This window comes from Eublepharis macularius, chromosome 6 (assembly GCF_028583425.1).
Source record: "Eublepharis macularius isolate TG4126 chromosome 6, MPM_Emac_v1.0, whole genome shotgun sequence".
Taxonomy (NCBI): Eukaryota; Metazoa; Chordata; class Lepidosauria; order Squamata; family Eublepharidae; genus Eublepharis; species Eublepharis macularius.
This window is the reverse complement of record NC_072795.1, coordinates 120184627-120211640: the sequence shown is the minus strand read 5'-3', so window position 1 is coordinate 120211640 and position 27014 is coordinate 120184627. Positions and strand designations below refer to the sequence as shown.

At 44.6% G+C, this 27014-nt stretch overlaps 1 protein-coding gene across 1 annotated transcript in view; it reads right to left on the bottom strand.

Annotated features, from left to right (window-relative positions):
- ANK3 (ankyrin 3) overlaps nucleotides 1-27014 on the bottom strand; it is a 307582-nt gene that overhangs the window by 144783 nt on the left and 135785 nt on the right. Inside the window, exons 9-16 of the mRNA XM_054982849.1 lie at nucleotides 24562-24660; nucleotides 16136-16333; nucleotides 12346-12444; nucleotides 10048-10146; nucleotides 6447-6545; nucleotides 4540-4737; nucleotides 2819-2917; nucleotides 1738-1836 (exon numbers count right to left, since the gene is read on the bottom strand). Of these exons, the coding sequence (XP_054838824.1) occupies nucleotides 1738-1836; nucleotides 2819-2917; nucleotides 4540-4737; nucleotides 6447-6545; nucleotides 10048-10146; nucleotides 12346-12444; nucleotides 16136-16333; nucleotides 24562-24660 (990 nt within the window). The remainder of the gene's footprint in view (nucleotides 1-1737; nucleotides 1837-2818; nucleotides 2918-4539; nucleotides 4738-6446; nucleotides 6546-10047; nucleotides 10147-12345; nucleotides 12445-16135; nucleotides 16334-24561; nucleotides 24661-27014) is intronic.

Here is a 27014-nt window from a genome sequence, read left to right as displayed (position 1 = left end):
TAAAATGCATACGTAATTACTCTGGGCTCTAATGAACAGTTTCTGGGATCCGGGATCTTTCAAGCAAAGCGTTTCCCACACAAATCCACGAGGAGAATTCCTTGACAGCATTTTGCCAGGTTTACTCTAAAATATAGGTTGTTGAGGGCATTTTTTGCCTCCAGTTTTGAATGTCTTCACAATCCACGTATGTTTATGATTCCATGTAGATGTTAGTGAAAAAAACACAGACAGCCATGCAAGGTCCTTACCTGTTCTGCTTAGCTTCCTTTTCTCCTGACTCGGGCATTAAAGATAAAGAATTCATAGAAAAACAAACTGTCTATGAGCCTGTCCAGGTGACATTTCACCCCTGGGCAGTAATCCCAGGGGAGGTAGGGAGAGATTAAAAGAGGGGGCCTCAGATTTACTGAGAAGTGGAGAGAAGCAAGTGAACGAATCAACTGTGGAGATCCAAATGTTATCTGGCCATGGCTGAACAATAGGCTTTGCATGCAAAAAGTCCCAGTTCAATTCCTGGCATCTCCAGCTAAAACAGATCTCAGGCAGAAAATGGTGGGAAAGACCTTCCTCTACCTCAGCGGGTTGCTGCCAGTCAGAGCAGGCAATAAAGCGCTATATGGATCAACGTTTTGAGTCAGTATAAGAGATAATCACACCATCCTGCATGAATGTGCCCTCACCCTGATGCTATAGAGCTCTATAAGGAATGCCCTCCAACCGAGAATAAGAGGCACGTCTCCCCGAAAACTTGCTTGCCAACTTCACCCACTCTGTGGGAACCCCTAGAGCGTCAGCGCAAGGTTTCTTTCCCGGAAGAATTCTCAGAAAGACCTCTTTTCTTAGTTACCGTAAGGACTTCAAGAAGTCTCCAAAGCATCGCACGCTTCCAACCTGTCTATGAAATATCCTCCTCAACAGGGCTCACCTTGTTTTCTCAGACACAGTTATCTCAGCAAGCTGCTGGGCAAATTTGGGGCTGCAGCATTTCGGCTTCGTACTGCTGCCAACGTATTAACATTTTGAGTGTGATTCTCATGCTTCACAACTGAAATCCTAATTTTTACAGGATATAGGCTTATCAAAGTTTTCAATCCATTTTGTAAACTGACTTTGTTGAGCTGAATGTAAGGGTAAAGGTTTCCAAAGAAATTATGTTTATAATGGGGAGGAGCACCTTCTTAGGGAATTTGGGATAGCTGTGAGCCGAACTAGACACTAGGGTGGCCCCATTGCCACCAATGCCATTTTAGAGAACAGTTTAGCTGTTTAAAACTTGCTGTGGGGTATAAAGGTACCATGTGATCTTTGTTTCCCCCAGCACTTTTTTTTCAAGTGCCAAAACAGTTGCGGTGCTGTTTCGGTACTTGGAAAAGGCACGGGGGAGGAAACAAGATCACATGATGTCACTGAGCCTTGCAGCCATTTTAAACGACCAAATTCTCCTCTAAAAAGGCATTGCAGGCCACGGGTCGGATCCACGGCTGCCACAAGAGCTAGTTTGGCCCTATGGTATGGTCTTCTGGCTACAACACCACGGAGAGTATTTTCATCAAAGCACGCCACCCCACCAAATCTTTCTTTACCAACTTCGACATCCTTCTCCGGGTGCTTAAGACATTCCTGAACAGAGCTGGTAAGGAGCATGGCAATAGACCAACAAGGGCGGCCAAGGAAGCGGCTTCATGAAAACTACCAGGTCGGTCCCCAAGATTCCTACACAGCAAGGACTGGTACCTTTGCGGAGGCGTGAGGTGAGGCTCCCTGGTCCAAAAGCAGAAGCGCCACTTTCTGATTATCGTAATGTGCCGCGACATGCAGTGGAGTTAAACCACTCTAAAAATACGTGCAGAACAAACAGGCATTGTTAGGAAAAAAAAAAACACCTGACAAATGCTTGGAGAATTAGGCTAAACTAGGTTTGGTGAGATTACAGTGGCATTAACTGAAGTTTTGGAATGGAAAAAAAAAACCAAACAAAAAACAAACACAGCACAACACAGAAATCTTGACTTGGGAGTGAATGTTCTCTCTTATGCCTATAAAGAGGCAGACCTTGGCTTGTTTCAATCATCGTGGTTGCCCTCAACGCTGACCTCCAAAACTGGTCAGGTATGAAAGCCAAATGCATTCTGAACGATCACATGGTGCAACCTTTCCTGGACGTTATCACTTCAGAATGCAGGTGGGGGATCCCATCAAACACAGACGAGCGCTCCAAATGAAGACCTTCCTGCCGTCAGAAAATTAGGACATCAAAGCGGAGACTTCTAATCTAGTCTTCTCAGTTATGTGCAAACTTTGCTATGTGCAAAAGGTTCTTTAAAAGCAAACAAACAAAAGAAGGCAAGCAATTCAGCTGTGGAATTCCCCAAACCACATTCTGAGATGTTAAATTTCAGGAAGGGTTTTTACTGATTGGGTCTTCTAGGTCTGCTTAAGGAGCTCTGATTTCCAAGTAAACATTATTTGTGAATCCTGGGGAAATCCAGGCCTCTGAGCACAATCATCTTCTGGAAGATCTAGAGAAAGGTATAGTTTTCTAGCAGAATGCAGTACAAACCAACTCATGCCACAATTATCACATGATGGACATGCTGGACATTGAAGCAGAAAATTCCACAAGAAACCAACCTGGCTCATAGAATACTTAAGGCAGTTGTTGCAATACTGGGGGGATGCATGGGGGGTGGAAAATACAACATCCCAAAGAGATCTGTTGCTACAACTATTGTTTGGCACTGGCTAGGGACAGGGCAGACCCAGACTGGTTTTGATCCTGTTGAAGTGGTTGGTTAGCTGCTCTTCCCCACTATACCTTTCCAGCAGCATCCGGAGGGGCACTCTTCTGCAGCAGGAGGTTGGCCACTTCAAGGTTGCCATACTTGGCAGCCACATGCAGAGGAGTGAATCCTTTCTGTAAGACAAAAGAGTTTTCATTAGTAGTTCTCTTTACTGCCGAAGCCTTGTTGTAGACCATGGCAATGGAGACACTCAGCCAACCCATACTTGGGAATTTCAAGCCACTAGCTTTACCCTATACAATCTTGAAAGGTGGATGTCTTGTGTATCTTGGTAAGTGCCTACACTCGTACGAAACTCTCCGTGCTACTATGACACGTTTCGTTATTTTATGCCGATTTTAATTTTTGTATTACGACCAACCATCTTTGAAGGTTTTTTTTTTAATCTGAAAGGGTACAAATGCTTGACACGAGGATAGTTTTAGGTGAGTAGCTGTGTGGCTCTGCAATAGAACAGCAGGATTTGAGTCCAGTGACACATTAAAGACCAGCAAGGTTTTCAGAGTGTAAACTTTCGAGAGTCAGTGCTCCCTTCTTCAGATACAAGTAGGAACAGAGATTGCTAAGCCTTAATATCCCAGCCAAAAGGTGACTGGGGTGTTACAAGTAAGGGCAGTAGCATATAAAGGTACAAAGCAGTTTGATTAGATGAAGCAAAGGAAGATGTCAGGATGTAATGGTACAGTGCAACTTGATTAGAGCAGAATATTACATCCTGATGCCCTCCCTTGTAACATCCCATCCCCCCTGGCTGAGATATATAGGCTCAAGGATCTCCATTCCTACTTGCATCTGGAGAAGGGAGCTCTGACTCTGAAACGTTTACACTATGAAAATCTTATTTGTCTCCAAGGTGCCACTGGACTCAAATCCAAATGCTTAACCAACAAGTAAGTACTATAATAAGGCACTTTGTAACACTCTACAGCGCTCCTAAGACTGTGCAGCTGGTCTTTTAATTTCAACGCCCCCCTCTGTCTTCAGCATTGTATCGAGTCTGGCTTGGAGTCCACGGCTGACCCTAGCACAAGAAGCCATGTTTGCTTCTTGATCCAACACCCCAGAATCAGAAGCAATCTATTGAGGATTGTTCTGTCCAACGATCACTGGACATAGCTTCTCTTTTTCTCTGCTGACAATTTCCCTTCCTAGAATTCATAGAACCATTCTATGCACAATGCAGAATGAAATGGTGGAAGGCAGGGCTGTACCAATTCAGACTGGAAGTGGTGTATGTGAGAGATATTTCTCAATGTTCCCCTGCAGAAAAAAAATTCTCTGTATGTTATGCTAATTTGGGGTGGGGAGGGGAGGGCTAACATGCTAAATTTATATAGTTAGGAAGGTTTTAAAAATGAGAGATCACTTAAAATGTGACACCTCCACCTGCAATCTGAAGGGGTACAGTTAAGAATTCTACTGCTTTGTTCTACCCACCTCATTCTGAACAGAGTTTCTTTAGAGCTGTGTAATTGTCACAGACAGAAGTGACAAACAATACAAAGACTTTGGCAATTCATCTCTTTGACACTGCAGTATTGTCAGTTCTGTTTCCCTTACTTGGAAGATTTTTGACGGATCACAGCTTTGGGCTACAGTTCAATTTGTCCCTCGGAACTGATTATATTTACTGGAGATGAGCTTTTTGTACGCCTGGATATACACTGGCTGTGCTGTAATTATTGTCCAAGCTTTCTCTCACAGAGTCATTTTGCTGTGCCTAAAATCCTCTCACCTTGGTAGTTATACTCAAGGAGGCACCATGGTCCAAAAGAACAGATGCTACATCTTCATGTCCTTCTCGTGCCGAAAGATGCAATGGCGTATATCCTGATGTCGTGGCAGCATTTGGAGATGCTCCTTGTTGCAACAGCTGCTGGACTATATCGGCTTTCCCCAGTCGTGCAGAGATGTGCAGCGGCGTTTGGTCATCCTGAACATGAAAGAGAAAAGCGCCATAGATCAAGAGCATATTATTACTAGCAAAGTTCTAGAACTGGAGTCTCCTGGAGAGAAGGCGTAGATATTGGCTGCTTCCACACACACCTTGGATAATGCACTTTCATTGCTCTTTAGTGACCATTTGGAACTGGGTTTTCATATATGAAACCAAAAACCCACTTCCAAAGGATTGCTAAAGTGCATTATTCAACATTGTAAGCAGCCATTGTCTCTCTTTATATCACACCATGGAAGGGAGTGAATTAGCGGCTCCATCCACCCCATTTTCAGTCCTGTAGACCTCAATCTGGGGGTGGTGGGGCTCAGTAGAGCCTCCTTCCTGACTGCCTCCTCTCTTGGGTTACCAGGAGGCAGCCAAGGATGCTATAGATTTAATACCCACCAACAGCTCCTCCCACCTCTCTTCATCCTCGCAAGACTTCAAGCTCTTGTGAGGCTCCCACTGTGTTCCCTTTTGTCAAACTAGCCATCGAGGAGTGGGCCCAACAGCCCAGCTGTTTTCAGATCTGTCTTCAGATCTGGAGATGACAGCTGACGAGACACTCAGACATATACCCAGTCCCCCAAACCACAATGGGATATATTTAGAAGTGATCCAATTTGCTTAGCTTTACCTCTTTCGTCTGCATAGCTTTGTTATTTTATCATGTCAGATTATAAAAGCTGGTATGTATTTTCTCTTGATGTATTATCCTGCTCTAATTGCATTGTTTTCTACTCTTGTAATTCCATTTTCTGCATTGTTTGCCATATCATGTCTTGATATTTTTTGCATTGTTTCTATTTTTTGAAATCCTAGTCTTATTGCATTTAAACAAAACAAAACAGAGCAGAACAGAACAAAACAGAACACACCTAGATGCATATATAACATGTATGAACCACTCCTCAGGATGTCTTGGGCACTGACTCCAAGGAAGAGTGAGTATGTATGCACACATACGTACAAGTCTGCCTCAGACACCTACATTTCCTAAAAGGCTAAGGCTCAGTCTGAAAGATGGAACTTTGGGGACTATCTGATGTCCTTCCCAAATCCTTAAGCGCCCTGGGTCCCAGCTATCTAAACACTTCTTGTCTGACAAGACAAAAGTAGTACAGGGAGGCTACTTAGTGACAGCAGAACAGAGCTTAGCAATGGGGTGGGGCATTTTGCCACCTAAGAGGTCAGCTGAGCTCTGATACTATTCAGAGCAACGTCTGCTTTCCCTGGGAATGCTCTGAAGTCTTTTGGAGACTGACTCTGACTTCCTACCTAGAACTTCTTGTCAGGTACGGCTCCCTGATGCTGGTTGACTTTTGCCCCCGGTATCCTCCGTTGGGTCTTTTCAAGTTCCCTGTGGGCTGACCATCCGGTCAGAACAATATGGATTGCTAAGATCTCATTGGTATCAGGCAATAGTAAAGTAATTCAATTTCTAACAGAAGTAGCTTATCTATCCTACAAGGCCCCCTGGTCAGATGGTGGCTCTATGCAGCACTTTGTAACATTGCAAGAACATAAATGGATATATGAACTTGCCTTATACTGAGGCAGAGCCTTGATATATCAAGGTCCGTATGTCTGCTGTGACTGACAGCAGCTCTCCAGGGTCTCAGATGTTCGACCACAGCCCACGGCCCCTCTGCCCCACACAGGACCCTTGCAATGACGTTCATATACAAACTCAATCACCTTACCTTGGCTTTTGCTTCTACCTGAGCTCCATTTTGTACTAAGTACCGAACAACTTCTGACTGGCCTGCTCTTGATGCCATATGTAGGGCTGTCTCTCCTCTCTACAAATGGAAAACATTGACAGATTATGGTGCTAACTCTCTCCAACCCCCGAAAACAAAAAAAAGCAACTAGACATGTTGTATCAATAAATAAAGAAGAGCTTCTCATTCTAGTCGTCCTGGAAATAATCACCCTGTGAATATTTCTAAGGCGCTGCCTGGGAACAGAATGCAACATCCAATCAATATTTGACCTCACGCTCTGGCCCTCAGAAAGTAATTTATTCCAGTATTGATCTTTTTTCTAACTACTAAGGCACATCAGTGTTTTGTTCTTTGTTGAAGCAATGATGTACTTTAAAAAATTTGGTACTCCATGCGTTGTGTTAACACATCAGATTAAAGGCCACCCATAGTTAATCAACATTTGTAATTATGCCAAGCCTTATATATTCAAACCTTATGTATTCCATCCTCATTTGATTCCCTTCTGTTATACTCTAATGATCCAGTTATCTGTTGTCAATCAGCAGACACTCAGCTGAGCAGATCCGAATAATCAAAGGAAGAACGAGACGAATTTAAAATGCTTCTGAGTTTGTGGGACTCCACGGCCTGAACTAAGACAAGTGCATTGCCAGGAAAATGGGCAAGAGAACTTGGCCTTCAAAGAGGGAAGCTGATTTCTAGATCTTTGGAATTCCAAGGAATTTTTTTGGAAATGAAATGCTGCTTATATTACAGATGGTGCTGCACGAATCTATAATTTGAAATGGTTTTATACAGCAACCTGTCAAAGCAACGCTTAGTATTAAGGCTTGCCTTTCACAATGGCAGTCTTCGCAAGGAACAGTCAAAGGCAAAGTGTAGTTAAAAACTGCTCACTGTTTGTGTGTGTGTGTGTGTATGCACGCATGTTCTGAAGCGCAGCTATTTCAGTTCATCACAAATGCATCTCCATTTTTTTAACACCCTTCTACAAGGCCTTCGGGTAAAGGGAAGCAACCTAGCATGACCGCACGGACAAATCCAATATGTCCTGACAATCTGCTGCAATCTGTTTGCCACATCAACCCACCCTCCCGGTCTTCTGGGGGTAAATGCCCTTCTCAAAAAATCAGACATGCAGAGCAATAATTGATGAGCTCTTTCTCATTCCAGTACAAAAGAAACTGGGGGGAAATGGGGTAAAAATGAAAGTAGGGATAGAGGGGACGCTCTCTGAGAAACCCTTCAGCCTTCTTCTAAACACAAGGTGGAAAAGGTGGGAAGTTTTGTCTCTACATTCGTCAGAGCACTGGCAATGAATCAGCGATGAATTAATTCAGGTCATCAGCCTCATCCCTTGGAAGAACCAACTGCTATATTACGCAGCAGCAAACCCCACAATGCAGTGGACGTATGTCAGTCAGGGAACCACAGCCAGCCCCAGCTCCCTGACAAGCATCCCTATACACAGGGGGTTTTTTTCTGGGAAAAGAGGCGGCGGAACTCTCAAGAGGGAAATGAGGAAGAAACACATGGGTTTCTTTGAAATAATATCATTTTCAAGCACTATTGCCGAGTATTTTCAAGAGGTGCCGGAACTCTGTTCCACCGCGTTCCCCCTGAAAAAAAAGCCCTGCCTATCCAACATGCACGCACTTCTCAGATCAGTGCCTGCGAGTTCAGTATTGCTTTCTTCAAACCTTCCTGACAGCCACCTTCAAGCTGAATGGGTAAAAAGCTGTGGGTTCTTTGCAAGCAGCTACCTCATGGCGGCAGCAGAGACAAAAGCCTCACCTATTGACAAGACGTCCAATGAAAAAAGCGACTGGGACAAGAGCAAGCATGCAGTTTGTAATTCTCGAAGGGTAGCTGTGTCAGGGACAAGTGTGCAGTGGCATCATAAAGACCAACACCATTTTATTGCAGCTTAAGTTTTTGCTGGAGCAGAGCATGTTTCTTCAGAAGCACCCCTCCAGCACCTCCAACACCATCTCCTCTGGTTCTCCCTCACTTAAGCTCCCTCGCTGGCACTTAATCCCCTGCCCTTTCATAACTCTCTCTGTATGGGCTTCTGTATTACTCACAGCTGATTCCAATGTAATGTGTCCAAGAAGACACATTGGGGCCAGGTTCGGTCCTGGCCCTAACCTGGTGGAACTCTCTGTCTGAGGACACTCAGGCCCGCCAGGATCTTGTATCATTTAGCTGGGCCTGTAAGACAGAGACGTTCCGCCAGGCATATGGTGGAGGCTAATTTAACCCATCATTGCCGAGCCTTCCACCAGTCTCCCTCTACAAGGGGTATGGAGAGTCCACTCCTGCTGGTTGTCCCGAAAGGGGCACAGTATTTTATCGGTTTTTATAACTGATTTTAAGCTGTATTTTAATCAATGTTGTACCTCACCCTGAGCCCGCTTGTGGGGAGGGCGGGTTAAAAATAAAATAAAGAAAGAAAGAAACCACCAAAAGAAAAAGGACTTCTGTGTGTCAATGCTCCATGCAAGCTACTATCATGCTTCCATGATGCCTTCCACAAGGTCCAGTCATAAATTTTCTGCAAAAGGTCTATGGCATGGGGCCATCCCATGGCTGCCCACACAAAGATGACCAGGGTCACTATGCAGAGGTAGGCAATGGCAAACCACCGCTGTTAGTCTCTTGCCTTGAAAACCCTAGCCGGGGGGGGGGGGGGTCACCATAAGTCAGCTGTGACTTGACGGCACTTTCCACCTCCTCCAGAGGTAGCATTACTTTTGTGAAATGTATAATAAAGTAGAACACTAACAGTGTGATCCTAAGAAGAGTTACTCCAGTCTAAGCCCATTGATTTCAGTGGGCTTATACTGGTGTCACTCTTTTTAGGATTGCACTGTGAACACCTTAAATAGCCTAAACAATAGTTATTAAGCAAAAAATGAGGGCATTTGTTCACTCAGTGCATTTTTATCTCACATTTCCTCCAAGGAGCTCACGACAATGTACATGCTTCTCTCTTTCTCCATTTTCTCCTCACAATAACCTTGTGAGGTAGGTTAGGCTACGGGAGAGTATCTGTCCCAAAGTCACCCAGTAAGCTTCTGGGCAGAGTAGGCATTTAAATCTGGGTCTCAAGAGCCCTAGTCCAATACTCTAACCACTACACAAACTGTCTCAATGGAATCTCACCACTGGATGTGCACATATGCACAAGCTGATCCTAAATGTCAGGCCTTGTCCAGATGGCACCACCCCATGTGCTCCAGTGACCACTACAGGGCACTACCAAGAAAGCAGGAAGTATCTCAAGGAGTGACCAGTCCCTTTCTGCTCAGAAACTCTTAGTACTGAAATGCCTTGCAGAGCTTATGCAATCCCATGTGGCTCAGCAGGGCTCAGCATGGACTCTGAGTGCAATGTGCAAGGAAACAATGCCTCCAATTTCTGCCATTCTTTCTTTATGGAAAAGCCCTTTGCCAAAGAAAAAAAAGCATGCACATGTTCTGAGCATGAGCTGCAGTACCAGGAGACACTCACAAGTTTGTGATTATCAGAAGTTCTGTCTTGCAGATAATGAAGTCTTGAAACTGGTGCTTACCACATTGGTTGTATTGGGGGATGCGCCATGATGCATCAGCTGTGAAACGATATTTACATGTCCCATGAAGGCAGCAACATGGATTGGAGTCAGACCGGACTGAAAAAATGGCAAAAGAAGAAGAAAAACGAATAGGTCTTGAATTGGTGGTATCGTATGCTCAAACGAAATCGGGCTGTTGAACCCTAACATACAAAAACTGTTAACTACTTGGGCTTTTTAACTATGTACTTAGCAGCTGTAAACATATTAATTTGGAATTAAGCTTGTTATTTCAACAAGCTGTACCTGCTACATTCTGAGCCCTGTCCTATAAAACCTCCAAATTAAGACTTTCATACAATATAGTTAAATCAGGAATGGAGAGAGAGAGAGAGAGAGAGAACGAACGAACGAACGAACGAACGAAAGAAAAATGCAAGACTGGGCACAGAATCCAGCTTCCTGAACATCTCAGCATCCCTCTTTTCAAAAAAGAAAGTTTCTAGGTCTCAAGGTGATAAAAGTGTGGAAGTCTGTGATGTGAATCCTTAAAGAAAGGTATGGCTCAACGGGATTTCTAGCCATCAGGGTGTGGGGGATTCAGTGGGCCCTAGGCCTCCTTGACCGTCCACCTGAGCAGCAGGTGCAAAATTGGTGACGCAAAACAGCCACCAAGACTCTAATCTGCATAATTCACACATAATTTTACTTCTTCAGCACAGGGCTCACATTGCCCTCAGTGTAGGGGTGCACAAATCAATGTAATGCAGCTCACTTGGCCAGCATCTTTTGAACACATACTAAGACACTCCTGTGTTCATATGTCAGAGGTCCATCCTGTACCAAAAAGTTATTGGCAGGCACTGACAGGACTCCTCCCACTCCAGTGGAAGAGGTAAAGTGAAGCATTCAAGGAATGCAGCCTATAGATTTAACACAGTAAGTTCACAAATCCCAGCCCCTACAGAGTCCCATTTCAATTAGACAGCGTTAGAAAAACAAGCAAAATTTATGACTGATGCCCAAAAGTAACAGGCACACCTTGCATGTCCCAAGTTTCCTACTACACTGTCTGCTACCCTACACGTCTTATGTATCTCATGGCAACTGTTAAACAATCACAGTACCTAAGGGAAACAGCATAAAGACCTAGCTTTTGCTATTCTAACAGTGCCATTCCAAACAAAGCTATCCCAGTCTAAGTCCATTGATTTCAGTGGGCTTAGACTGGAGTAACTCTGCTTAAGATTGCACTGTAATCGTAGCAAATGTTAGTAGGATCAGGACTTCCTTTAATTGTATTTCTTGGTGCTTCTTGTGTGTGTTATGTGCCGTCAAGTCATTTCCAACCTACGGCAACCCTATGAATGAAAGACCTCCAAAACGTTCTCTCTCTAACAGACCTCCTACTTAAGCTAAATTAACCCTCACCTTTGACACGGTCTGACAGCAAACAAGTATTTGGCATGAATAAGGCCTGTCCTTTCAGATGGGAGTTTACAGCAGAGAAATTTTGTATATGCTTTAAAATATGATGTCTGCTGTTGGTTGAAAAAACAAGGCACACTTGGTAGCTGTAGTGTCAGAGACGGGGCTCTGCTTCCTGGGCCACAGGACATGCCTTAAAGCAACAAAGCCAATCCTCCTTTCGGCCCAGCTGCAAAAAGAGCTCGTGACTGTGGTTTTCAAACTGCGTTCCAACAAACCTTGGTTTTCTCAGGAACTTCCTGGGATTTCTGCAATAAGAGCTGTAACGCTTGACAGGTTTCCCTTAAGGATGGTTTGCCAATTGCCAACTACTTCCTCTGCAATGCGCAACTGCAGAAGAGGGCCAGTGTATGTTCTAGAGAACATCATCAATTTACACAGGGTGATGATGAATGAGCCAGACCACAGGTCCATCAAGGTCAGTACGATCTATTCAGACTGGCAGCAGCTGTCAGGTTGAAGTCTTTCACATGGGATTGAACCTATGACCTCTTACATGCCAAGCAGACCCTCCGTCAGTGAGCTGCAGTCCCTCCCCTTGATGATGAAGGCTTCTATCACCTAACAGAGTCCAATGTGGTCTGAATATGTGCCTAATAACACGGTCCAGGTTCTGCAACAGGCAGGCCTTCTTGGTAGACAAACAGGGCACAGTATAACTTTGGAAACTCTTGGTATGTGAGAAAGTTTACTGAAGCAATGGAAAAGGCCGCCCAGCTTCTCTTTAGCATCTCCACCTCCCACGGTTCTCAGTGGCTTATGTTCAATGCATTAAGTGCTGCCTGTTTACTGAAAACACAACAGCGCACGCAAATCAATGCTTCTTACCTCAGTGACAGCTTGGATAGATGCCCCATGTTTCAACAACAGTTCCATAACTTTAATTCTATTCTTTTTGCAGGCAATGTGGAGAGGTGTGAAACCATTCTGCAAAAATTCAGAAAAGACTTTCAAAGGCCTTTAACATACACTGTTGGTAAGACGCAGCTTCTCCGAATCATCTTCCTTACTCCCACCTACTCTCCCCTTGCACTGCTCCACAGTACCTTTTATTCCGTTTCAGTTTTGCTGGATGGAGCATTAATGACGAGCATTGCTTTGAAAAAAGCGGTATCTGCACACACCCAGCAACAGCGCACAGCTAAGCTGCCATTTCACTGCAAGTGAAATGGTGAAAAGTAGCATGAAAACAAGCTGTCCTGAACATCAAAGATCTGCTCACAGCATTGGCTTGAATGTTGATGCCAACCAGTATACATATCAAAGTAGCATCGTGGGCTTTTTTTCAAAAACAGCTGACAGAATTGGGCCTCCAATCTGATAGAAATTAGCTACCTTGCCCACAGGAGGAAAAAAAGTACCATATGCTTTCATAACATATGGTCAGGGCTACAGCCTCTTCTAGCTGAGTCAAAACAGGCACTTCCATTCATTGCCACTCTTTAGTGGATTTCCTTGTGTATATGTAAAGTGCCATCAAGTTGCAGCCGACTTATGGTAACCCTGCTACCCTGGCTACCCTAACAACACATTATTGGCAAAAAGCCTTGTATCTTATATGTTAATAGTCAAGTGGTCCGTATCTGTGGATACTTAAATCCCAAGATTGGAACCATAACCGGGCAAGACAAATCTTCCTACATACTTGAAAAATGCCCTAGGTTTGCAGAAAAATCTGAAATCTAAAAAAATCCATTGGGGGTTTAAAAAAAGCAAAAACAATAAAAGGAGCGCCTACAGCTTTAACAAGATGCCTTCAGTGGCTGTTGCTAGGCAACCAAAATAACTGAAGGCTTGGTTTCTGTTAGGAAAAGGCAGGGGGAGTGGGCAGGGCTCTTTTGGTCTTTGAGGAAGGATTTATTGGGGCCAGGCCCAGCAGTAATCACTGGGCAACTTGTTACCTCAAGACTTGCATGACTCACTAAGGCCTGGCTGCTTGTTACAGTTCAACAGCCCCACCTCCCACAAAGAAGCCAATGTAGCATCAGCCTAACCTACCTCTCAGGATTAGGGAGGCCAGATCCCCCCCTCCCACCCTCCACTCCCTGCCCCTGCTTACCTGGCCAGCAGGAGGGAATGCACCTTCCAAGACATGCCCCTGGGCAGCGCAGTGCAGTCCCACGTGCTGCAGCGGCTGTATTCGGCACCAATTCGGCCAGATTTAGGCTGAATTTGGCCCTAATTGGACTGCTGTGGGGCACAGGAGCAATTCGACCCGAACAGGGCTGCTGTGGGGCATGGGAGCATTCCCACACTCTGCTGCGGCCCAGTTCAGGCCAAATCGGCCTGGATTGGGCTGAATCAGGCCCGAATCAGGCTGCTGCATAGTGCGGGAGCGCTACTGTGCTCTACAGTGGCCTGATTCGGGCCTGATTTTTGCCCCCTGGGGACCACGGGAGTGCTCCCAGGGCAGCCAGTGACCCACATGATGATGTCACTTCCCAGAAGTGATGTTATCACACAAGCTGGGACCGTATGCGCTGTGCGCATGTGCAAAAGAGAAAAGCACAAGGTAGGAGCCAGGGGCCCAAATCTCCTACCAGAAGGCTAGGGGGACCTGGCAATCCTACTCAGGGTTGTTGTGAAATACAGAAGAATTATGCAAGCCACTTTGGGTCCCCATTAGGAAGAAAGGTGGGGTATAAATGAAGTAAATTAATATATACAGATAAAGATGGGGGCAGAAAAAAGGTAAATTGTTTGTGTATGTGTGAAGGAGAGAAGGACAAAGGAAAAGGTGAACATTTGGAGGCTGCCTGGAGGAGGGGAAAAGGAAATAATGTAGGGAAGGGAATACTAGGAAAAGTGAAGTACCTGCTGCAAGTCCTTGCAATTCCCAACCATGCAGCCTGCCCTGGCTCAGTTGGCACCACACAACTGGGCCATATGGGAGAGGATGATGCGGGCAGGGAGGTGAAGACGGGTATGTGTGTACAAAAGTGGGTGGGAAGGAGAGAAGGAAGCAGAAAAGGGGCGAGAGTCTATAGGGGGCAGGGAAGGGAAAGAGGACATGGTAGGGTGTAGAGCCAGTTTGTGTAGTGGTTAAGAGCAGTGGAACTCTAATTTGGAGAACTGGGTTTGATTCCACATTCCTCTACCTGAAGCCTGCTGGGTAACCTTGGGTTAGTCACAGCTCTTCTAGAGTCTCTCAGCCCCACCCACCTCACAGGGTGATTGTCGTGGGGATAATAATGACATACTTTGTAAACCGCTCTGAGTGGGCATTAAGTTGTCCTGAAGGGCAGTATTTAAATTGAATGTTATTATTATTATTAGAGGAGGGGAAAATGAGATGCCCCTTGCAAGTCCCTGTAAGAACTAAAAGCCGCGAGTCTCCTATTAGCAGCTCTGGATTGTACTCAGAGATTCACCATGCTGATATTTTGGCATAAATGCACACTTCCCATCCCAGGACTTAGGGCAGCTCATGAGTCCTGAAAACTGCACTTTAAATTTTGTTACAGGAATATCAGGGATTATGAAGTTATAAAACCTGCCTTCTAAACAAATAACGGATATAGTACAATGTGTAACTTTTTTGTTGCGGGTGGGGGAGTGCAGGTTTGGGAGGTATCCATTGTCACTATTTCTACACTTATTGCAATGGTCTTATGGTTTTTATGCCAAAATAAATACCACTCAGCTCAGTGGGGGCTTATGTGCAGATAAGAGCACAAAGAGACCCTGAGTCTCCTACGAGCAGCTTTGGGCTGTACTCAGATTAACAGAGGACCAGCATGCAGATAGCATAATGTAAAATCACACACCCCATGATCCTAGACAGATAAATCCTAAACATTGGAACAGGAGATGTGTACATTTACAGCTTCATAAAACCAGCTGGAATATTCCAATTCTTTAAAAAATCCAACAGGAGTTCAGGGATTGGAGTTGATAAAATAGAATTTTGCAGACAAACCCTAGAAAAAGCACCCTAAGTTTTCACCCCACCTAAGAAGATAGCTACTACAACTGAGGAAAGAAAGCTAAACTAAACTCTGCATTTGGAAACATTTGTTACAGATTCATAGAAAACCTGCCGTTTAGAATAGAAACTAATTTCTCCCCCCAGTTACCTCCTAAAAGGCAAAGCAGGACCATGCTTTCAAAATGGAAAGATTTTTTTTTTTTGCAGAAGTCATTATCTTAAGATTTCTCTCTCTAATTCAAGCACAAGCCTGTGTCACCCCCAGTTTAATTATTGCTTTGCAAACATCAGATACCACACCCGAAGCATTCTTTTTTCCCATTTGAAAAGACAGTATTTTATTTCTTCTTTCCAAACGTACAGAGTCTGAATTTCTCCCATGCTCACTGTCGCTCAGAGTTAAGTCTTTTTTTTTAAAGGTAGACCCTCTTCAATAGATACTGGTATTGGCTGACCAAACAGCATAAATCTTTCTCTTCAACACAACTCAGATGCAACTTGACATGCATGAACTGCATGGGAAATACAAGAAACATGCTAAAGAGAATTGCAGGCAATCGCCTCTGTTTTCCAGGCCAGTGAGCAGCAATCGTGGTAGCCTCTCACCTCCCTGATGCTCAGGCAGTACTGGGAGCATTTGCTGACTGCAAACAGCAGCTCCGCCCCCCTGTCCCCACCATATCTACTCACCAGTGCTTTGGCATTAGGGTTAGCTTTCTTGTCCAACAAAACCTTCGCGACTTTGTAGTGGCCACAATGCGCGGCAACATGTAGCGCCGTCAGATAGTCATTGGTGACGTCGTCCACAGGCACATTGTGCTCGATCAGCAACTGGACGCAGTTGAGGTGGTCCCCTTGTGTCGCCATGTGTAACGGAGACAGGCCATTCTGAGAACCCAAAGGGAAATAAAAAGAGGGACATGTCAAAAACAGTGCTGCTTCAGACGGAACCCTGTCATTGTTACCTAGCTTTGTGGCTTTCTGTGATTTATAGGGAGAACATGAAAGAGAACACACTTATAATTCAGGCGTTATTCACATCTTTTTCAAGCAAAGCTTCCATGGGAATTTCAAAGTGGCCTGAGGGAAAGTGGCAGCTTTAAAAAAAATGTTTATAGGTCAAACAAAGTTGGAAGCTGGACTCACAATGCACAGTCAGTGCAGTCGTACCAATCTCACAGTGCAATCCTGAACAGAGTAAGTTCATTTAAGTCAATAGGCATAGAAAGGTGTAACTCTGCTTAGGATGGCTCTGCCGATCTCCAAACCATGGTCTTATGAGCTCCTTCGATTGCACGGTTTGCTTCTTCCGTAGTGTAACACAATGCCTGCACTGGTACTAGCCAGGATTGTTCTAACAGTTAAGGCTTCCTTGAGAGAGAGGGTGATTGCCTGAGCCTTGAAACAAGCTCTGGTGTGTCCACTTCTAAAGAAGCCTCCCCTGGACCTAGGAGGGCTTAATAACTATCGGCCAGTCTCTTATGTTCCATTCCTGATCAAGGTGATTGAGTGGGTGGTGGCTGGACAACTTCAGTATTTGCTGATCGAGGCAAATCGTTTAGTTCTTTTCCAGTATGGTGTCAGGCTTGGTTATGGGTCTGAAGCCATCTTGGTTGTCCAGGTGGATGGCCTGTGTTGGGAGATGGCCAGAGGGAGTGTGACTCTGTTGATTGTTCTGGATTTCTGAATGGCTTTCAATACCATCAATCATAGCATCTTTCTGGAACGCTTTTCCAGGCTGGAATTAGAAGGCACAGTTCTATGGTAAAATCAAAGAGTCCAGTAGCACCTTTAAGACTAATCAATAGCATAAGTGTCACGGGCTGGGCCAGCCCAAGCAGGGTGGTTCAAGTCCAAACCTTAATGGCAGAATCTGAGGGGAGTTCCAAGAGCAAAAGCCAGGTCAAACCGGTGGTCAGAGCACGAGATAACGCCAGGAGTGAGTCCAGAGTCCAAGAGCAAGGTCAGGTACAATCCAAGGTCATTTACCGGTAGTGTCAGGTCCAAAAGTGGGCACGGGCACGGGCACGGGCACGGGCACGGGCACGGGCACGGGCACGGGCACGGGCACGGGCACGGGCACGGGCACGGGCACGGGCACGGGCACGGGCACGGGCACGGGCACGGGCACGGGCACGGGCACGGGCACGGGCACGGGCACGGGCACGGAGTGGTTGCAGGCAATAGACACGTTGCTTCCACGCCCGGCAGTTCCTCCAGACTGGCTCTTATAGCCAGGCATGGTTTTCAGCCAGCTGCTGGGGCTCCATCCTGACACTACTCATCATCACTCTCCAGCAGCTGGCGTTGGCTCAAGAGGCGAGCACTGCGCCGTCTCTCCTGCAGTTCCAGTCTCTGGCGCTGCCTGCGGCGTTCCTTGGGTGTGGGTGAACGTGGGGGGGTGGAGGCTCTTGGCTGCGCTGCACCTGTAGAAGTCCCTGGCTGAGCTTCCCCTGTGGTGTAGGAGCCAGAGGGTGCTGGTGCCTCAGCTGCTGGCTGTAAGCTCTGATCAGCCAGCAGCTGTTGCTCCTGATTGCTGGCTTCTGCTGAATCAGGGCTAAGGCTGGCTACACAGGGCTCCTCTTCTCCTGAGGAGTCCTGGCTGGCTACACGAGGCTCCTCTCCTCCAGAGGAGACCTCACTCTCAGACTGGGCCATGACAATAAGCTTTCGAGAATTACAGTTTTCTTTGTCAGATGCAAGACGCAAGACGCATCTGCATCTGACGAAGAAAACTGGGATTCTCGAAAGCTTATGTTACAATAAAGTTGGTTAGTCTTAAAGGTGCTACTGGACTCTTTTTGATTTTGCTACTACAGACTAACATGGCTAACTCCTCTAGTTCTATCGTGGTTCTGGTCCTACCTGGAAGATAAGTTTTAAAGGTGGTGCTTATCTTTTGGCATCCTGCAAAGTTCTACCTTGTCCCCTACGCTCTTTAACATCTACATGAAACTGCTGGATGAAGTCATCTGGAGATTTGGGCTGGGTTGTCATCAATATGTAGATGACACTCAGCTCTATCTTGTGCTTCTAGCCAGTCCAAGAGAGGCTGTAGAAACCCTGATCCAGTGCTTGGAGGCAGTTTTGGAAAGGATGTGAGCTAATAAACTGAAGCTTAATTCTGACAAGATGCAAGTGCTACTGGTGAGTGCAAAGTCTGACCCAGGACTTAAGGTATCACCCGTTCTAGATGGAGTTGCACTTTTCTTGAAGGAACAGGTATGTGGTCTGGGGTTGCTCTTGGACCTACTGCCGGATAAACAGGTGGCAGATGTGGCCAGGGGTACCTTTTGCCAACTTTGATGAAGTAGCTGGCTGTGGCTTTTTCTGTCTGGAAAAAGATATGGCTCCTGTGATGCATGCCCTGGTTACTATCTAGATTAGACTACTGCAATCTATACTACATGGGGCTGGCCCTTGAAAAGTGTCTGGAAACTTCAATTGGTGCAGAATGCGGCAGCAAGGATGTTGACTAGAGTGGGTCAAAGGCACCTTACCACTAGTTCCCAATCTGTTTCCAGGCACAATTCAAGACCTTTAAATCCCTACATGACTTGGGACCAGCATATCTTTATGCTTTCATTTTAATTAATTTTAATTTGCCATCTAAGCTGGCATTCACCCTCACCCCTCACCCTCATGGATGTGGCTGCAGTATCAATCACGTTGACACTAATAAACCAAAATGATTGAAATGTGGCTTTAATTCTGAAACTCACAGACCAGAGAACAAGGAATGGTTCTATATTATACATGTGGTGCCTCCATGTGACCATGGTGAGCTTAAGCCAAGCAATTATCACACTTCAGTGCCTGGGCTTCAAGGTGAAGCAAAGGATATGAACCAGATCTGCTGTTTAAGATGAAGAAGAACAAACCAGCTCTCAGGTGACAAAACTGGGGTTGTATTTCATGTGTAAAAGGACAGGCTGGTCTTGCAATTAGAAAATTAATGGGAATGTCTCAGACTCCTCTCCAAACACGGTTGTCTTTTCCGAGCTGTTATGATTTGGCAAAGAAAAAAACAGGAAAAAAGAGAACCCTGAAAACCAGATCTTGAGATCAACTTTTGAGAACCCCCAAGGGCTCACACAGTGTTCCTGTTTTTTAAATTTTAAATAAATCCAGTTTACTACCTCCAGCCACAGTGGTGAGTTGTAGTTGCAGACTTTGCTAACAGCGCCATAAGAAATGTTTACTGTGTTACTTTTTAGAGAGCCATGGCTTAAGAACCATGTCCTAAGAGGCATGCAAACCATTATTGTGGAATAACGGTGTGGGAGTCTAATATTCTCCATATAGGGATGACATGAACATCCATCATTTTCCGCTCTGGTGACAAAAATACACACACTGAACAAAAGTGTTCCAAACAGCTAGCAAATCTGCAAATGTCTGTTAGTGAATCCATGTGAAAAATGGCAGCTTAACTGTGTAAACTGTTGCACATTTATGCTGACTGGGACTACAGCTCATAATGATTCAGACCCCATTAATTTGGTCTGTGCTTTTGAACAGCGAACGAGATGTGCCACAGCAGATAACCACATGCAAACCGTGTACCTCGAGCAATTCAGATTTGCAGTTCCAGGTGAACAATGTGCAGAAAGATAGGAATATGAATTAAAACAAATGAAAAGCTAAATGCAGCGGGACAAATCCTGAACATGTTCTCTCAACAGGGCAATATAAATAAGTTCAAGACCCAGCTCTTAAAGTTTTTAAAAGTTACTAAGTTTGAAGATACTTTCAGGTTATGTACAGACAATCATTTCTGAAGATCAAGAAACCACTAGCTGGCACATAAAAGGGGGTGGGGGGAGAGGACACACAGCTTGATGTAGTAGTACTGCCATCTCCTACATCCAGGGGTCATTTCGTAGAAAAAGAGCTGCAGGAGCTCATTAGCATAGCTCATTAGCATATGCCACACCCCTTGCCATCATCAGAAGTGTGTCATTATCATAACTGATTTGCATATGCCACACCCCCTGGCCTCACCTATCCTGGCTGTTTTGGACCCAATCCTGGCCATTCAGGGCCAAAATTGGGCCCAAAATGGTCAGAGTTGGGCCGCTGCTGAGCAGGATCCACCACCTGTCAAAGGCCCGATCCTGGCCATTTTGGGACCAATCCTGGCTGTTTTAGGCCCAATTCTGGCCATTTTGGGCCCAATCCAGGCCAAAATGGACCCAAAATGGCCAAAAATCAAGTGGATGGGGGCTCCTGACATGTGACTTCTTTGGAGAACTACCGGAACTGCGTTCCTGTGCGTTCTCCCTCAAAATGAGCCCTACCTACATCATTTTCCTCTCCTGACATACCCACTACTCAGTAATGGACTATGTCTGGCCAGCTTACTTAAATCCTTCTGTAACATTCCAACTTACTTAAATCCTTCTGTAACATTCCAATACACAGAAAAAAATACTAAGTCATGGAAAAGGCTGAGCTAAAACCCTTCCCCTGACACCTGGTTTTCTGTGTGGAGAAAGACTTTATTATATGGAGCATTTCAACACAATCCCCTGTCTGTGGTACAGTCCAGAAACAGGCCCCTGTAAAACAAATAGGCCTAGGAGACGACAAACCAGTAATAATTTATATGAAGGACACTCTCAAAGGATTCTATACACCCTGCTTGAAAGCCAGGCAAAATAACTGATTTTGTTTTTTTATAAGATCCATCTTATTCGAAATACAAAAACAATCTTTCATTAGAAGGAAAGTGAACCGGCTCTGGTGTTTCTTCATTATTATTTTTTTCCAGTCATGGTGATGATACAGTAGCAGTGTGCCATGTGGATGAGCTCATTAATGTCACTCACAAGGTATCTGGCCCCTCAGTTTACCACAGAAATCTTGTCAGAATTAACATATCAGAGAGGAAAAAGACAGAGATGCAGGGCTCAGGCAGCAGAAGCTCTTGGCTCTTGTGCTCTTAATAGGAAGTTTTTGTTTCCCTCTCTAGGAGGGCAGATGCATCTGTACTACAGGAGGGAAACCACTTAACAGAGTTATATAAGCCTGCTTTTAGGCCAGGTTCCCTCCACAGCCATCATGCAACTTTGCGTCTTCAGATTCCTTTATCCCAAGCTTAGGAAGCACAACTGTGGATTTAGTTTTAGAAAGAGAAATTCTCTAAACTTTAAAGATGCTCTAGGAAAGGTGAAAGGCATAAAGTCTGATGCATTAGCATTTGAAGAATAGAGAAGATCCTAAGATGAAAGATTCAAAATGGTTACCTGGACCATAAAATAATGGCAAAATTCTGTTGAAGGGTACCTGAAGTACTAAGATAAGAAGTCTACTACAGTCCTCATGAGTGTTTTCACAAGTGATATAATAGATGCCTTTGGAATAAAAAATGTGCCACTTAGAGATGTACATGCAGTATAGAAAGCAGAAAGGTGTCATTGTTATTCAAATGCGCATTCTAGTCAATGCAAAATTTTTAACTTAAGGTACAGATCCATGAAATGCAAAAGCAAAATTAAGGGTTACTTATGAAAATAGCCTCAGAACGGCTTTCTTCAGAGCTGTTCCAAATGCTGTTATTTATTTTGTGTTTTTATTTATAACCCACTTTTCTCCACAATGGGGATTCAAAGCGGCTTACAGTATCACACTTCCCCTCCCTCACTTTATCCTCACAGCAATCACCCTGTAAGGTAGGTTAGGCTGAGAGAAAGTAACCAGCCCAAGGTTCCCCAGTGAGCTTCCATAACAGACCCTAGACCAACAAATGTGGAAGTGATTTCAACAGGAGGCAGAAACTATTGCTCTGACAACCAGGGAGAGTCAAAAGGCAAGGCTCTAATATTTACGTGAGAGTGGACCAAAGGCTTTATATTTCCTGCCACTCACAGGGGCTAATATTGCACACCACTTTCCCCTTCTCGGCCTGAAAAGCTTGTGTAATGTAGTGGTTAAGGTGTCAGACTAGGAGTGGTGGAGCAGGATTTATGTCCCCGCACTGCCCTGAAGCTCTCTGGCCAGTCAATCTCTTTTACGCCAATTTATCTCACAGGGTTGCTGTGAGGATAAAACAGAGAACATGAAGAGCAGGATTAAAAAAAAAAATCTAACTTCTGTAGATAGTGGTTAGAGGCCCGAACGCATAAATCAGTGGTGGGTTGTTGCTTCTAGCTTTAAAGGTAAAGGTAAAGGTAAAGGTAGTCCCCTGTGCAAGCACCGAGTCATTACTGACCCATGGGGGAACATCGCACCACGACGTTTTCTTGGCAGACTTTTTACGGGATGGTTTGCCATTGCCTTCCCCAGTCATCTACACTTTACCCCCAGGAAACTGGGTACTCATTTTACCGACCTCGGAAGGATGGAAGGCTGAATCAACCTTGAGCCAGCTACCTGAACCCAGCTTCCACCGAGATCGAACTCAGGTCGTGAGCAGAGCTTGGGCTGCAGTACTGCAGCTTACCACTCTGCGCCACGGGGCTCTACTGCTACTGCTTCTAGCTTTGGCATCCCGTCAAACCCATGGCCCCATGGTTTGGGGGACCTGGGCAGAAAGTGCTCAGGGTCTCCCCTATGCCCACTCCTAGGCTCCCCTTCTTACCCTCCCACTCACATGCCTGCGCATCCTTCCTTTGCCCACTCACAAAGTCTCCCACCACCTGCACTCACATCTGCCCCCACTGCCTGCACGGCCTCTCCCCAATGGTGCTGGGTGCAGCTAGGAGCACCACTGCCTACCCACATGCCCTCTTCTAGCAGTCCCCAGCAGCATATGCAGCTGGGAGCAGTTGCGGCAAAGCACAAGCAGGCAGTGGAAGGGTGTGAGTGCAGGCATCAGAGGACATGCGTGAGTAGGGAGTCAGCGGTAGTGGGCCCCACCAGAAGCCACAGGCCCCAGAAGAGGCTCCACCTCTCCAGGTGCTGACGCCGGCTTTGCTAACACCAGTGAATGATGGGAGATATCAGAGGAGGGCACATCAGTCACAGGCTGTGTAGAAGTGTTATTTTATTTTTTTTGGAGACATGAAGGAAATAAGATTGTCAGCTGGGTGCACACCTTTTTTTTCTGTCCCAAGTAGGCTTTGAAACACTACCCAGAACTACAAATCTGACCACCAGATATTATAGTGGATGGGAAATTAAAATGAATTGTGTGTACGTGCAGGCAACTATAGTTCTAGCAGAACACAGGCAGAAAAAGAGAAAAATGCCTCCCAGGAAGAAAAAGCTGTTCAACAAAGGGGATGAGAGAAAATGGCAGAACCCAGAGAGGGAAAACTAGAGCTGAGCATCTCGCAAAGAAGGAACTGCGGGGTCAGGGGGGAGTAGTACAGCCTTGGGCTTACACTCAAGTCAAATGCGCACAGGATTGAAGAATAAGCTATGAATCCCCAAGTCCTCCGTTCAAAGCTCGCCTCTGCTAAGAATTTATCTGATAATCTTAGCAAGCCACTCTCAGCCTCACACACTTGCCCCATCCATCTACAGAATGTGGGGGGCAACAACACTGGCCCACCTTGCAGGGGTTCTATAAGAATCAAAAGATCATACATATTCAGCGCTTTGCCTCTTTTCTAAAGCACAGTATAAATAACTGAGACTATCATGCAGCTGTTGACTTGCCACTTATTCCTATTTCAAAGAACTGTTCTTTATGTAGTATTAACAGAAATACTCATGGGAAATAAGAGGTGCACTATGACTGCAAAGCAACTTGACTTATTAGGAGGACAGTATATTCTAATGAAATGCAGGCAATCTTATGACCAACGAATGATGTCATTTTCCTACCGTTTCACTGTGATATCCTAATTTTGAAGTTCTTTGAGTAGCAGTTCTAACCTACTGACAGATGTTTACACATTTTAAATGCATATTTAAAACAACGGTAAATGCACGTGCCTATGTCTAACAACGGAAGGGCCCAATCTGAGTGTGAGTATTTCCTGCCAATTTTCAATTCAGTTCAAAATTTTCAATGCAGAACACAAGTTTCTCAGCCAAACTACCAACCAAGTTACTTTCAGTCTGCAGCTGATCTGTATACAAGATTCCCAGCATGCCTGAGAATGCAAAATTGGAAAACTGAGGACATCCAAGGGATATTACTCTGCAAATGCTAAGCACTGGGTTACCTTTGTTTTGGAAAGAATAGGAGCTCCTCGATCAAGCAGCATTCGTACAACTTGTTCGTGGCCACTTCGTGCCCCGCAGTGAAGAGGCGTCAGTCCATCCTGTGGAATATAGACGTCATAATAACCCATTAATATAAGAATGATGTGGCTTTAGCACATAACAGAAGACAAAAAGTTCACCTATCCAGGCTACATTTTCATAGTGTTCTAACAAAACAAAAAAACTCATTTCTATTTATTTTTATTTTGTACCTAACATTACAATGTTGTTTTCCATTGTAGCATGAGGAATGATATTGAAATTAGACATAATTTGACCTTTTTTTAAAAAAAAAAAACCTGCTGTGATATTCTCATAGGAAGTTCATATTATTTCATTTCGGATGTGCAAACAAGAAGTTATTTCTATGCTACTTTGTGACCAAATTAGACAATCAAGGCAATTTACCAGAACACAAAATCCATAGGAATAATTGCACAAAATATTAAAGCAGACACTACAGCAAAATATACCAATATTTTAAAAAGAAGACATCATGCAGTTTAAAATGCAAGAAAATTAAAATTGAATCAACACCAAAAGATTAAAGCCGTTTAGCCCGCAAATCCTTAAGCTTTATGAAACGTTTCATTTACTATTAGCGTATTTCAGTAGCCTATATCCAATTATTTAAATTACCATTATTAATTTTGATAATACAACCAACGACTATTTAATCTGTAATACTTGTAATACAACCAATTACTATTTAATCTGTATCACACCCATCTTTATATTATGCTTGAACATTCAGAGAGGAACTATCCATTTCATATTCTGTGACCCTTTTTACCAATTGTTTAACTATAGTTTGCCTTTCTTGCTAACACTCAAGGCTGGAAAAAAATGTTTTCTACACTGCAGTTGCTGAAGCAGCAATTTTAAGGGGAGAGCTAGTTATTATAACCCTCAACATCCCATTTGTCAACCCTAAGGCTTTTACACCTCCATTAAGAAAAGTATACCTGTATAAGTTTTCCCCCAACAAGAACAAAAATATCTTGGAAGCGTTTTTTAGTGGTGAAACAGAAAGGATTAAATAGCTCTTTCCCCCTTATGCTGGCCTCCCCTGTCTTTAATGGCCTTGCTCTGGGGGAAAGACAGAGACTCTAAAATAGCCGGGAGCCACTGTGACTGGGCTCAGATTCAGGCCTTGGTACCAAAGGGGACAGCCATGATGAACCTATCTCACCTGGCTAGAACATGGTCCTAGTGTGGGAAGAAACAGGCTGCGGCAAAAGGGACTCCACTGCCAGCTACCCACCCAGCCTCTCTTCCTCAGGCCTGCCTTCAGAGCCAAAAACATGGCTGTCGCCTCTCTGGTATACTGAGCAGTCAACGCACACAGAAAAACAACACAGGTACACTCAGAGAAGTTCTTCTCAGTAGAAAGGAAATCTTTACTAGGTCATCCAAGTATATGATTCTGCTTACCATCAAGCGCCATAAAAATGTGTATTAAATTTAATAGTGCCTTTGAAATAATATTACAGCATTCAGAAGCTTGTACAAAAGGCAGAATGGCTGTGCTTCTGCCTGAAAAAGCGAAGGAATTGCCTCAGAGCCAAGCTACAAGTGACATCTTACACAGGTTGGACACTAGTCGGCTTCCCTCAAGTTTTGATGGGAAATGTAGGCGCCCTGGTTTTACAGCTTGGCTCTCCATTACAGCTGCAAGACCAGGATGCCTACATTTCCCATCAAAACTTGAGGGAAGCCGACTAGTGTCCAACCTGTGTAAGATGTCACTTGTAGTTTGGCTCTCAGTGGGTCAAGGTTTCCCACAGCAATCTGGCTCTCCAAAGTAGACAGCTGGGCTGCACATTCCTTTCTACTTGCCTAACTCCTAAAAGGCATTAAAAGTGGCAAGCAAAAGTTTATGTGCTCCTTTCAACATCACATGCTTCCCTATCAGAAAAACTGACTAAGGTTATAAAACCAATCAGAGTGTTACAGATGATAAGGTATGGACCAGAATTGGTTTTATACAGTTATAGAAGAGGGAAAGGGAAAGAGAGGAAGGAGATTAGAAGTACCTACTGCACGTTTCTCAAAGTCACGTTGTGTCTGAAATCAAGGGTCTCCTGTGTGTTTATTTTCTGGGCAGACGTAATGCAGGAGGATGTGGAGCATAAAATATATTACATGTGTTATGGTGCATCCATCTACTGATAGAATAATCCTGCAAAGGCTCAGCGACAACTTTTGCAAATGGTTATGACAACCTGCTGATTAAGGACTCTCTAAGTATGCACAGACATGATTAACTGTATCATCTGCTTTATCTGGGCTTCTCAAGGGCCTCGTGATACGTAAGGCCAGTAGGGCAGCAATAGGAATTCTTCTTAAATGTAAAACTTGAGCACTGGGCATTGCACAAATCCCACTGCTAGTTCTTGGGTTGCATTCCTTT